This window comes from Sebastes umbrosus, chromosome 17 (genome assembly GCF_015220745.1).
Source record: "Sebastes umbrosus isolate fSebUmb1 chromosome 17, fSebUmb1.pri, whole genome shotgun sequence".
NCBI classification, from domain to species: domain Eukaryota; kingdom Metazoa; phylum Chordata; class Actinopteri; order Perciformes; family Sebastidae; genus Sebastes; species Sebastes umbrosus.
This window is the reverse complement of record NC_051285.1, coordinates 7,466,935-7,487,496: the sequence shown is the minus strand read 5'-3', so window position 1 is coordinate 7,487,496 and position 20,562 is coordinate 7,466,935. Positions and strand designations below refer to the sequence as shown.

At 40.1% G+C, this 20,562-nt stretch overlaps 1 protein-coding gene across 2 annotated transcripts in view; it reads left to right on the top strand.

Moving 5' to 3' along the window:
- The window catches only part of fstl4 (follistatin-like 4), a 314,390-nt gene that overhangs the window by 259,816 nt on the left and 34,012 nt on the right, over positions 1-20,562 (top strand). For both annotated transcript variants that reach the window (XM_037748469.1, XM_037748471.1), the window contains one exon: positions 19,724-19,890. In XM_037748469.1, coding sequence (XP_037604397.1) covers positions 19,724-19,890 — 167 coding nt within the window. The remainder of the gene's footprint in view (positions 1-19,723; positions 19,891-20,562) is intronic.

Sequence of the window (20,562 nt, the reverse complement as noted above, 5' to 3'; positions counted from 1 at the left end):
CAAAGTTGGTGGTTCGATTCCCGGCTCCTCCTGTCTGCATGGTCACATTTCATCTATGTAATGTTTGTATCTGATTAAAATACATTTTAAGTTTAAAAGGTCTGAATCAGCCATGGGTAACCTTCTGATATGTCACCATTTTGCAGCATGCAGAGTTGTTGGACAGAAAATATGCCTTTGGTCACACATGAAATGTTAGTGTGACAAACATTAACATATCCTATCTTCCGTGAACACACAGGTCACTTGTGTCTTGAGGTCTGATCCGTATGGAAAAGGTCCAGTTGGGGATCAAATCCAAGTCCTTCTCACTTTAAGCCGACAGTCGTACCCTCCAGCATCCGTGCTCCCTGTATATACTTTAATCATTAAGCATGCAGGAATTTAGCCTGAAACTTTAGTAATTATTTTCAAAACCCCTGTCATGCTTGGAGGATCCATAATAATTTAGCAGTGCGGTGTATGCATGGTGTAGACAAACTTTATTCTCCCATAATTCATTGCACAGTAGGGAGAGAGAGCGACAGAGAGAGAGAGTACTCCAGGGGAAAATATGGAGCAATTAATCAACTTCATCAGCTCATCAGCAGCTTTTTAAAAACCCTGTTAGTGGTTATAATGGTGCCATGTTACAATGCCTGTTTAGTTCACTTTTCTGCTAATTAATCAGCCCACATTTTACCGAGGTGTAAAAGAAAGAAGAAAAGATATTTTTTTACTGGCGTGTGAACAACAACAACAAAAGGAATATGTATTGTTCAAATTCAGGTTGTGATCTTTATCAGATAAAAGTGTTTTTTGAATATTTTTAATGAAGGTTTCTGTTATGAGAGCATTAGTGTTATGAAATCAGTTCAGAGACACAGATTTCATCAACAGATGTAATGTGGGCCAGCAATTAAAAGTAAGAACAAGGCGGTATTGGTGATGTTTTATATCATACTGGTGTATGTATTCAGAAGTTTTGATATGAGTCAGTTGTTATTATTTGATCCACAAATGCATTTTCCAATTGTCTTATGCCGTGTACACCCTACACGAGAATCAAGCCGATTTACTGCCCGATTCCCCCCTCTCGACAATCATCAGCAAAGCCCCGTTTCTTTTGATAGTTCTAAAGATTATCCAGATATTTCTGTGGTGTGAGGTATGTTAAGATTGTTTTTACATCCCCAATCGGCTCAGAAATCCATCCTGGCCGCACCCATTTTAAATCGTAAATATTAAACATGTTCAATATTTACGATCAGATATCCTGTTGAGTGTGGGGAACCTCGAGGACAGCCAATGACACAGTAACGTGGGAAAGAACGATAGCCAATTGAGAACCAAGCTGACTGAAGCGGAAGGACAACAACCCCATACATGGCGGCCGCGGCTAAAGCATGAACTAATGCAAAACGCGAAGCATAAAGTAAGATGAACCTCAGAAATGGAGGACCGACTGCTTATTTAACGTGTCTCCATGACCTCATCCATCCATCATTCGTGAATTATCAGTACAAAGTAGTGCAAAAACTAACATTGCTAATTCTTCCTGCCCGTCGTCCGCCAACGATTGTTCACACTAGAGTCACTTTTGATAGGGAGACATTTAGCGAGGTTTCCGTTTGTTTTTAGTCGGGACTCTTGTTGTTCATGAATGTAATCTGTTAGTGTGTGGTGTGCTGTTTTGGCCAAATCGTTGCTCTCCACACACTATAGGAACAAAACTGTTAATTTTAACATAACATGTCAAAACACATCTGTTAAGATTTGATAAATCTTTTAGTGTGAGCCAGCCTTTATGTAACTTGTGTAAAGTAAAATGAGCCTGAATTCCTGGAACTCACAGAGATGTGCAGGAAAAGTCTTGATGGTTAATGGGATAAATCAACCAACTCTCAACTCGACTCTATTAATCTGCAAATGTCCATTCATAATTCTACAAAGTCAAGGCCTTGTCATCAGATGATAAAGAATCCCAAAATGTGAGCCAAGTAGATGATTTTTTTTTTTCTCCCATTAGTATTTCTATCAGAGACACTCTGAAGGCCGTTCTCTCCGAGGAAAATCTGCTCTCCTGTGTGGATTCTTCTTTCAGAGGCTCTTTATTCAGTGGTATTTAACTGCTCAATGTCTGGTTCATGCTCCAAGGTTTGGTTTATATTAACTTTAATATACTGTATTAACACTAAGTTACACTCTTAATAGCACATCACTTTTACATGTACTCCTCAGCGTATGAAAACAGTTTAACTATGCCTTTAGAGCAGATTTTTCAACTCTTGAGAAAATAGTGTTATATATCACTCGAGTATCTTGGCTTGGACTTGAAGACTGCAAATTCTTAACAGAAAGTCTGTGTTTCAAACTAAGAGTGGAGTCGAAAGACGTGGGTGTTTTATACAGCAGGGAAGGTCTAAGAGATACTGTATATATGTTTGCTGTTGAAAAATCTAGGGCTGCTCACGATTAATTTGTTGATTACTTTCTCGATTAATCGATTAGTTGTTTGGTCTATAAAATGTGAAGAATGTTGGTCAGTGTTTCCCAAAAGTTCCCAAACTCAAAGATATTCAGTTTACTGTCATAGAGGAGTAAAGAAACCAGAAAATATTCATATTTAAGGAGCTGGAATCAGAGAATTTAGACTTTTTTTCCTTAAAAAAATGCTCAAACCAATTAATCGATTATTAAAATAGCTGGTGTTTAATTTAATAGTTGACAACTAATTGATTAATCATTGCAACTCTAGAAAAAATCCATAGCGTTACCCATAATAGCTTAATACACCCAAATGATAGCTTGGTTGATGGTGGACAAACTTCTTATGGTCTCACAGTATATAGTATATCGTCATATATATCATCATAATGCTCAACCCTACTAAGTTGTAGATTTGGCAACATCCTTAATCCTTAGTTTGGCTAATAAGTGACTCGGCTACTTGCCAGGCTGGGCACAGGCATCCCCCCGGTGTGTTGGAAGCTAATTATGAAAAACCTAGCTGAATTTGGCAAGATGCCGTTCAACAAGGCGTCTAAACCCAACTGATCCAGTGTAGCTGCTCAGTAGCTTGCAGCAAAAGAAGATGCTGCTTTTACTTGACAACTCCCAGGTGTGCAGAACTATATAGATGTGATATTTAGCATTGTTGAGAAATAATATGTAAGCTCAGCAAACCTTCCTTAGAATGGAAAGTCAAACTTCATTGTACATCATCTAAAAAACAACCTGCCTCTATTTCAGCATTTGCAACACAGGTGTATCTTGTTATTTTAGCTGAAAAGAGCTCAAACTGTGCCAGTTCTCACCAAGCTGTGTCTGCTGTCAAAACATACCAATTACTCATTTCCCAGCCATGTATTTTGCTGACATCTTTAGTCATAAAAATTGTTCTTAAAAAATAAACTCTCAGTTTATTTAAAGGTGCAGTGTGGAGGGTTTTGGAGACATTTTAGAAGTGAGGTTGCAGATTGCAACCAACTGATATGCCAAGCATGTAGGAGAACTATGGTGGCCGACGTGGAAACGTGAATGACCCTATCTAGAGCCAGAGTTTGGTTTGTCCGTTCTGGGCTACTATAGAAACATGACCGTCTCCGTGAAGAGGACCCGCTCCCTATGTAGATATAAGCGACTCATTCTAAGGTACCGAAAACACAATGATTCTCATTTTCAGTTGATTATACACTAAAGAAAGCATACTCATTAATTAATATGATATTCCATTTCTGCCAATAGATCCCCCTAAATGCTACACATTGTTCCTTTTAATGAAATTTTTCTTCATATAGAGAAATGTCACAACAACTATTTTCCTTAAATTGCTAGGGTCTCATCAGTGTGCGTCTCTCACAGTGCAACATACTGTATGGATGTGTAGTTTCTACAGTGAAATTGACACACACATTATGACAAACTTACACCAATCAGTAATTTGATAGTTTTACTCAATATGTGTGACCATTAAACACAAAACAAATTAGTTTCAAACATAAAACGTCAAACATTGGTTTTTAATTCTGTGATTTTATTTTGAAGGGCAGATGCCCAAACTGGAAATGTTATTCTTGTCTTGGCTAACGGGGCTGTAGCAAGAATAAAGCTGCTTCACTTGATACTGCCTGATACCTTTTTCTCTAATTAAATTTTTTCTGAGGCCACCTCCCCTGATTTCCAATCATATCACCCCGTACACAACATTTTTTATTTGACCTTACCCCTTTTGTTCTAGCAGGCTGTTTATACAACACGTGGTTCGGTTGCGGTGCGTCTCTTGTGTATCTCATGGAACAGATTTGCTCCAATTTTAATCAATACAGTAGTCTAGACCAGACTCGCACAGGTGTAACCCAAAATATATTTTATACATAAGGCTAATTTTATCTTTTAGTTAAGCACATATCTACACCGATGCTGTATCAGGACGCGAGACACTGTATGGTTCATCCTTCTATAGTGCATAGCGGTGCTGTATTTTTAGTCTGAGTCTGAGAAGTGATGCTGAGGTCCGAGGATGTCCTACAGTGCACACTGTGATGGAGCTGCGGTGCATTTTAGTTTTTAAAGTGGAGGTAACCCCAGAGGTGTTGTTAAGCTGCTGCAATTTACAAGTATTAACCCACTTAGAAATATTAGATCTTCCTATTCTTAAAATGTATTCAACTGCTAGCACAAATGGTGAGATTTATCACTCCTATTCTCCTGTACTTTATTCAACAGTGACCTGCCTGCAGTACCAAAACAGGCTAGATGAACAGCTTTAGCCTCTTCATTAAGAACCACTTGAATCTTATGTGGAAAATGAACATGAACAACCTAGTTTCTGTACTTTATAGAAAAGCTGCTTGGTGGTCTTAAAAATCTAGAGTGTAATGCTAGATAAGTGTTTTTAATTTGTCACACAGTAAAACAGCACTCATTATTACTTCGATACCAAGTCAATGCCAAAATTCTGAAAGCATGACGGTATTTTTCTACATTACCATAGATACCGTAGATACCATCAGGGCTCGAGACTAACGCTGTCCCGTCGTCCCGGGGATAATAGAAAATGTCTTTGGGATGCAGTAAACTCACCATTGACGTATGAAGGGGATGCAACCTATTTTTTTCCTTATAATGCTTCATTGCGTACAACAAATCCGTGTTGAAATCGGCAGGTCGAGAGATAGTTAACGTTAGGAAGGTGCCACTTTATGATGTGTTCAGGCTCTATTCAGTAAAAATGAGTATTGGCCGAAGGTAAATTGTAACGTTGTCATGATGTCTTCGAATGTAAACTTCTAAAATGTAGTTTTTAGTGAGAAACTTGAATAAATACAGTTGTTTGAAGAAGATGTTTTCACAGCAATATAACACAGATAATAGAAAGGGAATTATGAGCTGTTTAACTTCCTAACAAAAACCAGTATGCAAACAGTAATAACTGAGTAGATGTTGAAGTACATGGGATTTATTGTTTTATACTTTGTTTTTTACCGTGATATCGAATTGGTATCGAGAATCATGGGATTTCACTTGTATTGGTATTGACTACTACATTTCTGGTATCGTGACATCCCTACTGACTATGGTGTTGTCAATGCAAAAACAGGACAGATACATTTGTTTTAGTACTTTATTTGAGAGAGACTATTTATATAGTCTATAGTCTATAGATGTAGTCTCATTACTTCTGTTTTTATCTCTCATTTCGCCTTGTCAAACACTGACCTCTCTTTCTATGTGAAGAAAAAAAAACATAACCTCTCTAAATTGTACTGTAACAAATCAAATTTAAAATACAGTAGTGTTTTGCTTTAACCATTTCACCAGTTGGAGTCTACGAGTCCATTGAGCTCTTTAACCTTGGAGTGTTTTTTTCAGGAAAAAAGCCCTCATGAGAGCTGCATGAAAAAAAAATATTGTTTTTTCTATCTTGCTCTTATCAGACCAAACAGATCTTTTGCTGGGTGGTTGGTTGAGAAAATTTGCATAGATGTTATTCCCTTCACATGAACGGAGATGCTTGCATTTAAACGCATACAATCCTGTGTGGATGCAACACACACATACAGCTCTGGGTAGATCTCATTGTGCATTCTGCCTCTATCGAGGCTGACCCTCAGGTCAGGTCAAGCTGTGGCTCCTGCAGTGCAGAGTTCTGCTGCAGGCCACTAATCTCTCTCACCCTCCTCCTCCCCAAGGCTGAAAGGGCTTTGAAACGAGAAAGACCACTTAGCCAACCCTGTCAGAAAATGCCTTCGCAGTTTACAGTGGGAGGCATAGCTAGGGAGAGAGAGAGAGGGAGAGAGGGAGAGAGAGAGATGAGGGTGGGTGGGTCTTTTTGTTTCCATAAAGATGAAAGATTATCCAGATTGTCAGAGATCTTATGCTGCTATCAGATGAGAGTATCGCTATAATGAATTGGGCCAAATGAAGTATGGGAGATTAGCTCCAGACTGTCAGCTCGTTGCCATTAAGCCTCTCAGAGCAGGATGACTTCTTTGGCCTTTGAGACTTAAAATGTCAGTTCTATCAAACCAAAGGGTGTGAAGATAACATTTTATCCAAGCTGTATGTTGAACCTGATTTTTTTTTTACTAAATGCTGCGTATCTACTCTTCATTTTTTACCATTTTATTTCAGACTGTACACTTTTAAATGGATCGTGAAACAGATATTGAAGTTATACAAGCCTCTTCATGTTTGTGCCTGCAAGCAAATAATTTAATACTGTAGAATTTCAGAAAATAAACTGGGTACATTGTGCCGATAGACCATGATATCGGGGATTTACGATGGTCAGAACGATCGCCAACAGTCTATAGAGTACTACTGGGATGACGTATTTTTGTAGGTCAACCAGGATGTTGGCATCACTCTGGTTCTCTCGACAAAAAGCCAATGGGATTGTTCCATTGGGGTTTGGTTTATTGCAGAAAATAAGCTCTGTGGCAAACACACGTTTGTGATACTTACACATTTTTTTCAGCAAGATAATCTTAACAAATCAACACCACTTTTATGATTTTTTGTAAACGAAATGCAAAGGTAATTGACTTTTATTGTTATACATTATCACATATCTTTGAGTTATATCACATAAAGTTTCAAGATCAAGGAATTTAGAAACGTAAAGGCTTCTTCTCAGGAAAGCACAGATGTGTTCTGTAGCTCTATTAAAAGACTCATGAAAAACATGAAGGCCTACGAGCTCTATTTTTTATCTCAGCCAGTGTAATTTAAAGCCAGAGGGTCGCAGTATCTTTGACCTTCAGGAGTCATAACATAAGATATATTAGAAAAGCTGTGGAGAAATGACTTGCAATGTGACATGCTTGGGAGCCAATTTTGGTGTAACTTTCCTTTTTAAATAATATTATTAATATGTGCTGATTTACAGGCTTGGCATTAAAGGGACTTTACAGAAAAGGTTAATGATTCTGTTTCAAATGACGGACCTGGCTATAAGCAGCAAAATAATGCTAACAAGATAAAAAGTTAGTATCTGCAGAGTTTGGAGGTCCTCCACTTCGGTAAACATGTCTGTGAACCCTCCAGACAGACAATTAATCTGTTCATTTTCCCGACAGGTTACTCCTGCCCTTAGGGATTGAATGACACAGTAAAGAGTGTTCTGCCCTGTCATTACCCAACTGATGCCGGTTCATTATTGAGCCTCGTCCTCTGAAAATCCACTGTCACCTTGCAATGAGCTCAGGTGCTTAGCAGCAACACCCACCTCAGAAATGGGGCTCAGTTGTTGGCAGCCTGTTCCTGCAAAATTGGTCATTAAGTAATTCGGAGGAGACAATTGTTTCCTTTAAATGGCCTGGGAAACCGGCAGTTCCAGGCGACTGTGGTGGATATCTTTAGCAATACATTTTGTTGACAAGGAGGATTATTTTTAGTGCTTTTTTTATTTAAGGCGTTTGCAAAGGTGTTTACATTTTTGTTGACTTTTTAAACCTGTCATTTCCCAAAAGACAGGAGTGTAATTTAACTGTCCATGGAGTCGCACTGTGTGTTCTGTACTGGGGAATGCTAGAAGTTGATTTTCATAAAGCAATTTCATCAAATTATCATGAACTCACCATAAACTAACTTCTTATCATTTGTTCTCATCAACTTCTAACCAACATTAAACATCCATTCCTTCACAAATAAGGATCCAGCTGCTGTGAATAGGGATGTCTTGATCAAGTTGTTTGCCCCCAATCCCGATCCGAGTCATTTGATATTGAGTATCTGCCAATACCGAGTCACAATCTGATACTTGCACAGTGCACACTTCAAGTATGTACAAGTTATTAAAATAGATGCATATGCTTGACAATTGGATTGGGAGCATTTCTATTGCCTCTCAACAGCTCACAACATGGCGACAGCGAGCCACAGCTCGCAACTAAAGGTGCTAACAATGCTAAACAGTGCAGACAACGGCGAAAATGCTTACAGAGGTAACGGTATGGGTGCTACGCTTCCGTGACAACCGACGACGTTATCAGCAGTAACCGCCGTATGAGCACGGTGGCCGCAGAAAACACAGAAAGAGGGAGAATGACTTCATTCTCTGCTCAGGTAGACATTACTCCTCTATATCTTTACAGAGCAAATAGTTGTTTACTGCTATATTAATGCTTTGAATATCGAATTTAGCACTTTTAATTTAATTTATTGTTACTTTTCACAAAATAAAGTATAAAATAACAAACCCTCTCTGTAATCTTTTTGGCCTTGTCGCTGTCTCGAGGGAATTTCTCTCTCCCTTTTAAATGTGTCCTCTAGTGTTTGTTGCTTCGGGGCAGACTTAGCCTGAGTTACCTGAATGAACTTTATTCCGTTGAGAGTTTATTTTTGTTGTCTGTACATCTTTTGCATAAGATTAGCCACATTAATTAATTACTCTTATTTGCTTTTTGCTCGCGGGGCTTTTGTTGCAACTGCAGTGGCGTGGTGAGTGGGGTCGTCGCTGTGCTGTCCGCTGTTAGATGAAAGCAAAACGTGAGAGACTCTCACACTGAACACTGAAAGGAGTGCACATAAATTAGGCAAATAACATAAATGAACGGTCTCATACTGTGCTTTGCTGTCATTTATGGTTGTGGTGTTTCGTGGGTCGGGGCTCAGCTCCACTCAGAGGATTGAAGAGTTGATGGCGGCTGCGTTGCTGTGCATGAAGCTTCGCAAGCAAACGCACCTGTGTGACAGCTGACGTGAAATGAAGGATGAGATTGGGCTCAATATAGCCGATACGATCAGTTAAAAAATGCCAAGGTCAGCCCTGACGCCGATCTTTGAGATTGGATCAGGACATCCCTTGCTGTGAAGTGATGTATTCTCAACCTTACATTTTAAATGCTTATGCAGCCACAGAAGGAGAATGAGCAGAGCCTAGATCTCCTGCCAAACTGCTGCTCCTGCCTTATTAATACAGCACGGAACACATTGTTTTAAAATACATCTTCCTGCACATACTCCTACTATACACTTCCTCCACCGCCTCACTCTCTGGCTTCTCTTTGGGATCCTAACAAGGCTTGTTCGCTGCCTAGTTAATGGGCCCTACTAGAGAAGAAGCACCATCGCGGCTTTGGTAGCAAGTTGAGAGACAGCCAGGCACTTTAAGTAGAACGACAGGGAAGAGAGAGAGGATGATTAAGACCGGGGGGGGGAAGGAAAGAGACGGAAAGGAAGACTGACAGGCAGTCAGAGAGTCACAGAGATAAAAAAAAGAGGGTGAGGGACTTTGCGGAGGACAAAGACGGAGAGAAATAGCCGAGGATGCCAACAAAGCATCAGAGAGAAAGTGATACGGTGGGTGAAAGAGAGAAGGAGGCGGAGTGAAGTTAGAGGAGCAATGAGGAGCGGCAGCAGAGGATTCCTCTGTACCTGTGGAGGAGATTAAGGGTCTGCATCCAGTGTGATTAATGAGCTGGCCGCTGATTGCTCATCCCCATCTCCCTCCCATGAATAATCACCACCCCGGCACTCTCAAAGAGAGAGCTCCAGTTATTCTGTGTGTGTGTGTGAGAGAGAGAATAAGCGCTCGTGTGTACATAATAGATAAGGCTGAGTGCGTATGAGAGACAGTAAATGAGCAGTATGTATGTACAATACATGATGTGATATACAGTATATGCATAGAATTAACTGCCCGAGAGTGCATGGTTATTGATTGACTGAGAAAATGGGTGCAGTATGATATACAGCCTGACATTAATTCAGCATGTCAGAGTGCTTGAAACATTGATGATGTATTTTCTAATGGCTGCGGCCCACCTGCAGAGAGCAGCGCTCATACTGGATGCACAGTGACACACCGAGATCATTTGTACACACTGTGGGCTCCCAGTGGGAGTCCTGTCTCCCTACATGTACTGTACAAGCCCGCCAGTGTCAGTGTGTTCACAGAGGACATCATCACAGGCAGTCGTGTTGAGACACATGCGGTTAGTTTCTACTAACTGTAAAGTGTGCATCTTTAGATTGAGTTATTCTCTGCCTGGGCAGACCGTCAGAGATGTCGTTTTACTGTTTATATTGAGGTGGCTATCCTTTTATTATCTGTTGTTGTATTAGACCAATCCGGGCAACAAATCAGTGAGCAGAACTGCTTAATGGTAATATTGGATATTGAGGACTTTTGCTCAATATGATGAACTACTTTGATTTTTTTTAGGTATGTAATTCACTGGATTTGCCAGAAAGAGACAAGCCGAAATTTAATTTCCCCAAAAAAATACCACTGTATATCAAAATATACTGTATTAGGAGTGTACAGACTAATAATTTCAAATCTGATTGGTCAAGTCTTGCCCATCGTCGACTGATAGGCCAATCATGTTTTTTTTCTCATATATGCTCATATATCTGTTTAAGCTTTATGTATCTATAGAAAAATAGCAAAAACAACAAACTTATTGGCCGAGATGCACGTGAATGTATCGCGTAGCTGTTGTTTCAAAATAATGGAGAGCGCTGTTTGTTGTGTGCGGTGTATGTAAGTGTGTCCAGAGTACTGAAACGGAGGAGGTCGATAGCTCGCTTACTTTTCATGGTTGTAAATAGGACTTTCAACCCCAGTTCCATTCCCCCCATTTTGGCAATCCACAGACAGAAGGGAAACAGTGAAGGGACGCAAGCCGTAAACAGCTATTTCTATGCACGGGAGGTGCGTGGAAATAGCTGTTTATGGCTTTCTCTCTCTGCTGATTTAAGAGAATCCTTCATAAATTCAAAAAAAATATCTAGTGCTCTGATAGTGTCATGTTCTTATGTGTGTATGTTCTGATTAATATATATATTATTTTATTTGATTATATTCTGCACATGTCAAAGATACACGTGTGTAATATATAGGCACACCTTGATGTACAAATTCAACCTACATTTTTAAGCATCACTGTCAACTACTTGGTTGCATTTATTGCTAATAGCTTCCAAGCATTTTTCATGATATTACAACACAGGAGAAGATGATTGCAGGTGCCAGCATGTGTCCCTGTGATTGGAAGTGCACTCTGTGGTCAGGAACCTGTGTTTATCCACAGCCTGACACACAGTACTGTTGTGCTGCATTGCCTGGTGGTCGAAGATTGCCTGTTGTCATGACTTTTTTGGTGGTTGCATAGCAACAATGAGAAAATCCATTTTGTTGTCTGTTAAAACGTGCCTTTAGTGGAGGGCTAACCCGAGTGTAAGCACGACACCGGCATGAGGTTTCTCTGAATGCTACAAGTCTCCGTCGCTAAGTAGTTTGGCAGCTTTGCAGGAACATGTAGGAAGTGCGAAGGCTGGCAAATCAAGCCCATTTACTGTAGCAGCTGCTTTTCACTCAGTGATGAGCTTAATGATTAATGCCTGAATCTTAATTTACCAAACGAGACCGAATGAGGATATTTTTTTCATGAGGGTCAAATATGAATAATCGAGTGTGCCGTGCATATATTTGCATGCATGACACATGAAGGGAGGAGGATGTACTTGTCAAGTGAGTGACACAAAACCCCCCACTAAGGCTCATATTCAGAGAAAGAGAGGTTTTGTAATGTGAGTTGTCTTTCTCTGTGTGTGTGTGTGTGTGTGTGTGTCTGTGTGTACATATTTGAGTGTGTGCGTCCTCTCAGTTGTAGTAACAGGCATCAGCTGGGCTCTAATCCAGACAAGAAGGTGGAAGTAAACAAGCAGTCATTACTGTGGTGGCGTCTCACTTGTAAACCGGTGTGCATTTTGCTTTTTCACGGCTTGACAATATGTCCAGGTGTTCCTGTATTGCAGGTTGATATGCAGTCGCTGAAATGCTGTTGAAATATTGTTGGAACAGCTAGCCGTGTCTAAAATAACTTTTTTTAACAAAGTTTAGCTCAGTTGTGATAGAAACATAGACATCTTTTTTTACCTACAAATCACCATAATGCTTACCGGGTGCTGACATTAGCTGCTCCAATTCACACATCTTGGTCTGAAACATCTGCATGTAAAGCCTCCATAACCTCACTGATTGTTGTATCATTGATTATAATAACCAAGGTTATTAAACATTGCATTGTACAAGTAATGGACATATAGTGTGATAGTGTCAAACACTCATACCAATCTAAAATACGATGTTATACATTCAATTATTATCTGTTATATGGGGGTGTTTACGGCTTCTCCGTAGATTATTGTATGTCGTACAACATAGATACTGTTTCTACATCAGTGGCCACAAAAAAACATTGTGTTAACACATTTTTGTGTACCATAGTATGTTTAAGGTGAACAGTTAATGACAATGGATAGCCTGCACTCCAAATATGCCTGTAGTGGCGATCGGCGTGTGGTAAACTTTGCACAAGATCCATGTCTGACTTTCTTACGAGCTATTCTTGTTTGAGAAAGTTTCCGCACGTTGTGCACTGACATTTTTACATCGTTTGACGATATATGTCGTCATATCGCCCAGCCTTATCCTCAGTGAAACATACTAGATGCTCGATTGTTTGACCCACAAATCAACGTATCTGTTGATGCTTACCAGATGCCTGTCAGCTTGTTTTATCGCCTCCTGGCCTCGCTCACATCCCACCCCTTCACCTTTACCGCTTTTTCCATCTGTCTTTCTCTCTCTCTATCTCCTCCTCGCTCTCTGCCTCTCTCTTCCCCCTCTTCTAGTCTACAGTCAGGATGCTATCTGTCCTACCCTCTAAAAAAGTCATGGTGTTCTGCTCCTCTGCTTTGTGGCTTGATGTCTTACTCCAGCTCACAGGGGGGGGCTGGTCTCATAAAAGTGGAAAGGGACAACTCTCTCAGCTGCAGTCTTGAGCTCGCCACATTAGTTATTCCCTGGGAGATCTCCTACGTGCTCTGCATCAAATTTGTCTCTCTTCCTGTCTCACACGCTCACAAATTTTGACTCCTTCTCCTATGCCCCTGTGTCGCCTCGGTCCATCTTTCGGCATGTCTTTCTTTCATTTGCTCATCCTCTTTCACATTCTCTCGCATTTGAGCTCTTTTCACCTATTTTTTTGTTCCTCTTTTCTCTCGCTGTCTTTTCTTTCTCATTACACTTGTTTTATTCACCCCGTTTTCCTACCATTAAAGGTCCTCTCCTTGTCTCTGTCTTTACATCTTTCTTTCAGTGTTTGTCCTTGCTCCCACTCCTTTCTATATCTCCATCTCTCTTCCTCTCTTTACTCACACTGTGCTGTTCAGAGCTGGATACAGAACCCCCCGCCCTCCCCCCCGTTGGCCCTGTCAGCCCGTCCATAGCTCAGTTAGCAGCGCTGATCGATCAGTGGAGCTCCTGAATTCCCCTGAAAGTCAATTACTAACTTACACATTGGAGCTATTTTGGGAAAGAGGAGAAACTGTAGGAATCATTAAGTAGATAATGTCATGACAACCTTCCCCAGCCAGCCAGGGCAGAGCAGGCACTGCCTGTGGATATAGAACTTGTCTGGGTCATCTGATAATGGCACACAATATGGGAGAATGTTTGAACAGATTTATATCGAGTCGCTCTTAAAGTGGAAGTCATCTTTGTGGTTGAATAGCTGCAATACAAAAGCTGGCATTAGATGCTTTGTCAGATTCTTATTCTTATTTATTTATTCAACAATCAGATTTATCACGATTTGTATCATAACTTTGCAATTTTTAGTCAGTATTTTACGAAGGCGAAGCTCTTCTTTGGCTTTATCATGTTAAGAAAAGATTCAACACTGATGCATTTGAAAAGTTAGGCTCATTTATTCTTCTTCTCAAGGTTGGGGTCACAGTTACATGTATATCTCCAAAAGCAAACAGATTAGCTAGACAAATCAGACATGCCACAATAACATCAAACTTAATAAATAAAAAAACACTTGCAAAAATTAAAATAATCAAAGACGCTATCACAAAGACTCACTTACTGTTAAAATGATAAAGATTCTAAAACATAAATCTAAAAAAATACCGTAAAAGGTTACAAGCATGAAAGTGCACATCTGACTTTATATGCCTACAACCTTAATAAACAGCTAGTAAAACCTAAAGTTATCTGGCTGTCACCCTAGGATTTTAAAGATTTTGAGCCTTTAAGGTTCTAATTTTGATATCCAGAGCATTAATATAGTTGCAAACATTTATTTGCAATGTAAAGATATAGAGGAGTAATATCTACCTGAGCAGAGAATTAAGTCTCTCTCCCTCTGTGTGTGTTGTCATCGGAGTATCTCCGCGTTTTGTTGACATCGCTGGGCCGACCGCGTTTGCCTTTTATTGCATGTTCGTGCATGACAGCGTCCCCAAACTGGATAGCTCACGGCCGCTGCTCTGCACTGTTACAGCTGATAACGCCATCAGGAACATTGGCGTTGTAGCGTAGCACCCACCCTCCGGTTCTCCCTCAGGTAAACACTGTTTCCTCTATCAGCACTTTCGCCGTTGTTTGCACTGTTAATGCTGTTAGCACCGTTAGCTTCGAGCCACTGGGTCACCGTCTGTCACGTTGAAAGCCAATGCGAGGCGATAGAAATGCTCCCAGTCTCATATTGAGCTCTTTTAAATTCGACTGTTGGGTTTCCAAACCAGTTAGTGATACCATAACATAGGATGAACTCTAAGACCCCCCTATCAGCTGATGAATTAGATCTGAAGTCTTATTATACTGTTATCCGATCTTGCAGATGAGGAACAGTGTCGCCTCCTTTTAAAGGGTGTTGAATGTTCGGCTCTCTCTGTGAACATAAAACTAAAGTTACAATGTGTGACTATCTTTATCTTCCACTTGTCTGTTAGCTTTAACACTTATTCGAATATCAACACTAGAGACCGACCTGCACTCAACAGATGGCTGTTTTTAATGATAGGTAACATTTAAGATGTCCTTAAACGACATAGACCTAGAAAAGTTTAATCAACACATTTTCTAACTAATATTAAACACCTCTTTTTCATCAAATAATAATAACAGATCAGAACATTTCTCTCCCGTTTCTTGGTCTCATAACCTCAGTGGGTTGAGTTTAGATGGCATTAGGATTAATTTCCCTTCTCTTCCATCTTTCACAAAGTTAGATGTGTTGGGTTTTTTTTACTATGGCCTTTCTGCCAGATGTTAAAAGTGAGGACTAATACATCAGCAGAGAGTTTAAAAGTTTAGATTCACCTCATATGAAGGGTTGGCAGACTTGCTGGAAATATTCAAACGCAGCTGCTCATTTTGAATAAATGGAACAGGGTTACAGCCCTGTGAGCTGAAGGTTATCTCTTCACCACTGTCAGTGTAGTAAAATTAAGGTATGTATTCCAAAACCAGATAAACAAAGTGCTATCTGAAACTCTCAACATTTCAAACCATACGGAAGGGCCGCTCAATTATGGCAAAAATCCTAATCACGATTATTTTGGTTGATATTGAGATCACGAATATTTAACACGATTACTCATTGGCTTTGGAAACATCATGCATTTAGTTAGAAAGACAATTTTATAGCCTTCATTTCAAAGTTAAATGCACCAATCTAGTGCTAGGCTAGATCTATGAAGAACTTTGTGCTATTGCAAACAATTTTGTGCTCTAGTATACAATTTAATCATAGGCACATAAGAATGGCTGTATAGATATGAATGGTGAAGACACTGGGAAAAAGGTCACATCCACAAAGCATGGTAAACAAGACAGGGTCTGTGTTTCAAGATGGTTCAGGTGGGTTGCTGACATCACCACGCTGAGGACAGTCTGCCCCAGTTAACAGTCACTCTGGGAGCAGGGAGCTCCGTCTGTCCCCGCAGGAAGAGAAGACATATCGAGCACTAAGCGGCGTGGTCCGGGCGAAGGGAGGAAGTAAAGCGCCACCTTCACCTCAGGCCTTTCCAAACCGAACTAGAGTCGGTCGCGGGCTCGCAAATGCCCGGGGAGGGCAACGAGCAGCCGTCCCTGACCCACCAAGCGGGGCGAAAGCACAGCACTTTGAAGGAAATGGGTGTGCTGGATTTATAACACGAGACAAAACGAGAGCGTCATTGTGAAACGGAATGCGTCACAATATCCATTTTATCTTGTTTTCATAATAGTTGGAAGCCAAAATCGTAACTGAAACCCAATTAATTGCACAGCCCTACTATTAGGTACACAGAAGTCTATATAGTCTATTTATAGTGACCTATTTTCTCTTTTTTAGTAGCAGTTATTTGACTTGGAATCGACTTGAAACGAAATTAAAAACCTCTGGTTGCTTTTTTTGCATGTCAAATCAATATCTCAAGATTGATGTCTCAACTTCATTGTGGCAACACTTGCTTATTTGCTGTAGCTGTTAAAAGCATCCCCATCCTTCACAGTATGCAGTGTTTTATCTGCCAAAGTTTATTAATTATAGTTTGCACTTCTGCTCTGACTGAACTTTGAAGAGACAGTCCTCGCCAGCAAACCTTTATTGCAATATACCTATTTTTATACCTTGAAAAGAATCAATATTGCAGCATACTAGATGTCCAACTGAACAGTCGGCTGCTGCAGAAAGAAACCACATGTCGTACTTCCTTGCACTGTATTCGATTTAATGAGAGATGTAGTCTTGTTGAAATGCACAGTACCACCCTGGAACCACCCCTCCAAGCCATGTCAGATCAATGCACTTCATCCCTCATCTGTCCACATGGCACTCAAAGCCTGTTCTGCCACCCAAATCACCGCTCTGCTGAATTATAACTTTGTTGGACCTGGCAGTGTACTGTACCCAAGGCATTCTGAAATATCACTGACAGACCGAGCTGTCAACTCAGCTACATCTATCACCTGGAGAGCTATGTGAAACGGACAGCTAATAGCCAGGGGTCTTCTACAACAGCGTTTGTCAAAGTCTGGATCTGGACAGGAAGTTCCCCACAAACATTTCACAGTCTGTTAGCCATCTACTTGAAGTCTGTTTGGACAATGAAATATGGTTCCATGCGGGTGTTGAGATGAAGCTTTGTGATACTGGCCTTATCACTGTCGTTCAGTCGTCAACTGTAAGTCTTAAAGGCCAGTGATTACATATTTTTGTTCATATAGATTTGTGTGCCATTATAGGTTAGATTTCATGGATGCTTTTGGTAGATTAATGTAAACTATATCGGAAATACATCAACATGTCAGTGCAGTTTATTCTGAAACAACTTTGCAGCTTCATTTGTGATCTGAGAGCAGCTCCGTGTTGGACGGATGCCATGCCTGGCACTGCTTTGCTAATTATGGGAGCTGAAAGAAATAAACAACCCCTGCTGTGGAAGGACAGTTTGACAGTAACAAGATGATTGGTTAACATAGTTTGTGGCAAAATAAGATTAGTTTACAGTAAATGAATAGCAGGAACACTCAAATCAGCTGATTGAGTTAAACGCTTAGGAAATGTGGTATGCATATCATTAAGCTCTATTTCTTTACAACATCTGAAACCCCATCAGTAAAACGATGCCATCGCAATGGCCACATGTGACCTGCTCCATCATAAAGAAGAGTCAGCTTTATGGTAAATACCAACATTATCTTTTTACGCCAAATATTGAGATCTGCTCAAAAGTGACACCCAAAATTTCATAATGTAGCCTACACATACCTCCATGCATACATGTGCATGTTGATGACACACAAACAGTACAATAGATAGATCTATAAGCCTATGTAGAAAAGAATCCAAAATGTATCGAATACAAGTGATAAAATACTGAAAAATATACAGTACATATGATATAATATATAGTATATAATGTGTATTTAAATATAATAATAATTAAAATATAATAATGTGAAGAATATTTAATGAAAAATATATAAAAAATGGAGCTATGTGCACATATTTAATGCAGATTTTTTCTATTTTTAAGGAGAAGCTAATTTTATGTTGACTTGAATGATTCAATTTCTTTTGAAAGCCGTAATTATCAGTACATACAACATGATATTTATAATGTAAATATTGGAATGTTAGTGATTCAACATAAATAGACATGGTTTATATAATTTTGTATGTTTTCTCAGGGAATTGCTCACCAACTTGAACAAGTTAATTAGTCTGAATTAGTGTGTTTGCTCATGTTTTTTTTTCTTCTTTGTGCTGAATGTATTAGCATTTACTTTGTAAAACACAGCATTTGTATTATCTATGACAGATTTAAATACCCCCGCTCTTCTCCGTACGTATACCGTTTGTTGTCGTTGCTGTAATTAGATCCTTAACGGTTTATCTTTTAGGAATGTCAGTACTGGAAAGTCATGCAGCAAGGGCAGTTAGTAGTATCAGTCCGGTAAATGCCCCTCTGTGAGGTTTATTCAGTGCGGATGGCTCCATTTAGATTTCTATCAGGCGTCTGTGTCTCTTTATTTATCGAGCCAAGTATATCCTGTCCCCAGTCAATATTGACCCAAGGTCACACACTGACATGTGTCATGTCATGTGCCGACGTGCCTGAACTCCACATTCACACAAATATCTCACTGTCATCGGCATATTTATGATCCTCTCCCAATGGTATACACATTTGTTTTTACAAAATTATAACAAAAAGCATATTTTGACAGAATAGCAGCCGTGGATTTTTAAGAGGTTGATTAAAAATGTGTACAGTGTTTTGGGGAAAATCCATATTTTCTTACACCCCTATTGTAATGCAATGCAAGGTCATGAGATAGATTTAATAGTGAGAATAAAAGGCACTCACTGTATATATTGCAAAGCCCACTTTGCTGCAAAGACACTGATTGATGTCTAGTTAAAACATCGGGCTCAATGTAAATTTAAACTGACAATATGTTCATTCGATGACAAAGTTTCCAGACTGTAAATGTGACTGTAGATTTCGTGCCTAGCCACACAGCTTGGCGACAGTCTCTATTTATGGCGCCAAGGGGGACCATTGAAGAATAATTCTTAATTTGCCGTAAAGGTGAATTGAATTGGATGGCCATTTCAATGAACATAAATTTCCCTTAATGAGAAGAATGATATTTGGCTAGCTCTGTGTCCTCTGACACGTGGTCTTTTTTCATACTGGATATCCTTCACTCCCGGACAGCTGTTTATCCTCCCTGGTCCACTAGTAATGAGATGGATAGTTACAGCTTGGCTACAGTTCCACTACATCAGCACACTCGTTCTGATTTGTGATTTTCTCTGCTTCCTTTTTTTCTCCTCCTTTCTCCGTCTCATTTTTCTAAATCATTTCTTCTTACCATCTTCTGTTATGTGCCTCTCTGTCGTCCATTCTCTAATCGCTTCCTTTCATACTCTCATCCTAACAGAGGTTGTCCAGCTGAGTCTGGCGGAGGACCAGTGGATCAGCGTATCCACGGTAACAGTGGGACTTAGTGCCGTCCTTACCTGTGCCATCCAGGGGACGCTGCGTCCGCCAATCATCTGGAAGAGGAACGGCATCATACTAAACTTCTTGGACCTGGAGGATATCAACGTGAGTGCTTGTTGTTATTTTCTTCATCATGGTCGATGCTGCAGTTCAGACCTATTTAATTACTTTTTTAGAAGGGCCAGATTTGAAAAACACTGAAATGCCAAGAGCCCGGACATTTACATTTCCTATGTCTGATCTGCAAAGCGAGGAATTTAAATGTGACGTGGAAACCATAAATTCAAGACATGAGGAAGGAAGTGTGGCAAGAAAATAGTAACAGGTGGAAAAAAATTCAAAGAAGGACATGAAACAAGAAGACAGCTTTTACTCCCCATCTCTCTCCATGAAACAGTAGAATAGCAGCTTGCTCAGTGCTTAATGAACTGTGTGGCCATGCTCCTGTTCAGGCACATCTGCACAGGTGACAGCACAGCGCTGGCCTTGCTTTACCCACCACCGGATCACAATGCACTAATTGCATGTTAATGAGCGGCCTTGTTGGTCTGCTGCAGCGATGAGCTGATAAACAATGTCAAGTGTTAAGGTGGAGACTGGAGGAGAGGCGATGGCAACGGAGGTCCCTCAGGGCCTCGACCGTGCATAATGAATTTCTACAGAGCGCAGTGATCTGAGTGGAGGAGGGAGAGAGAGAGGAGCCCCGACTGTGTTCGACTTTCTTTTCAGTCAAATCAAAGATGAAGCAAAACATCCCGAAATTAATGACAGAGATAA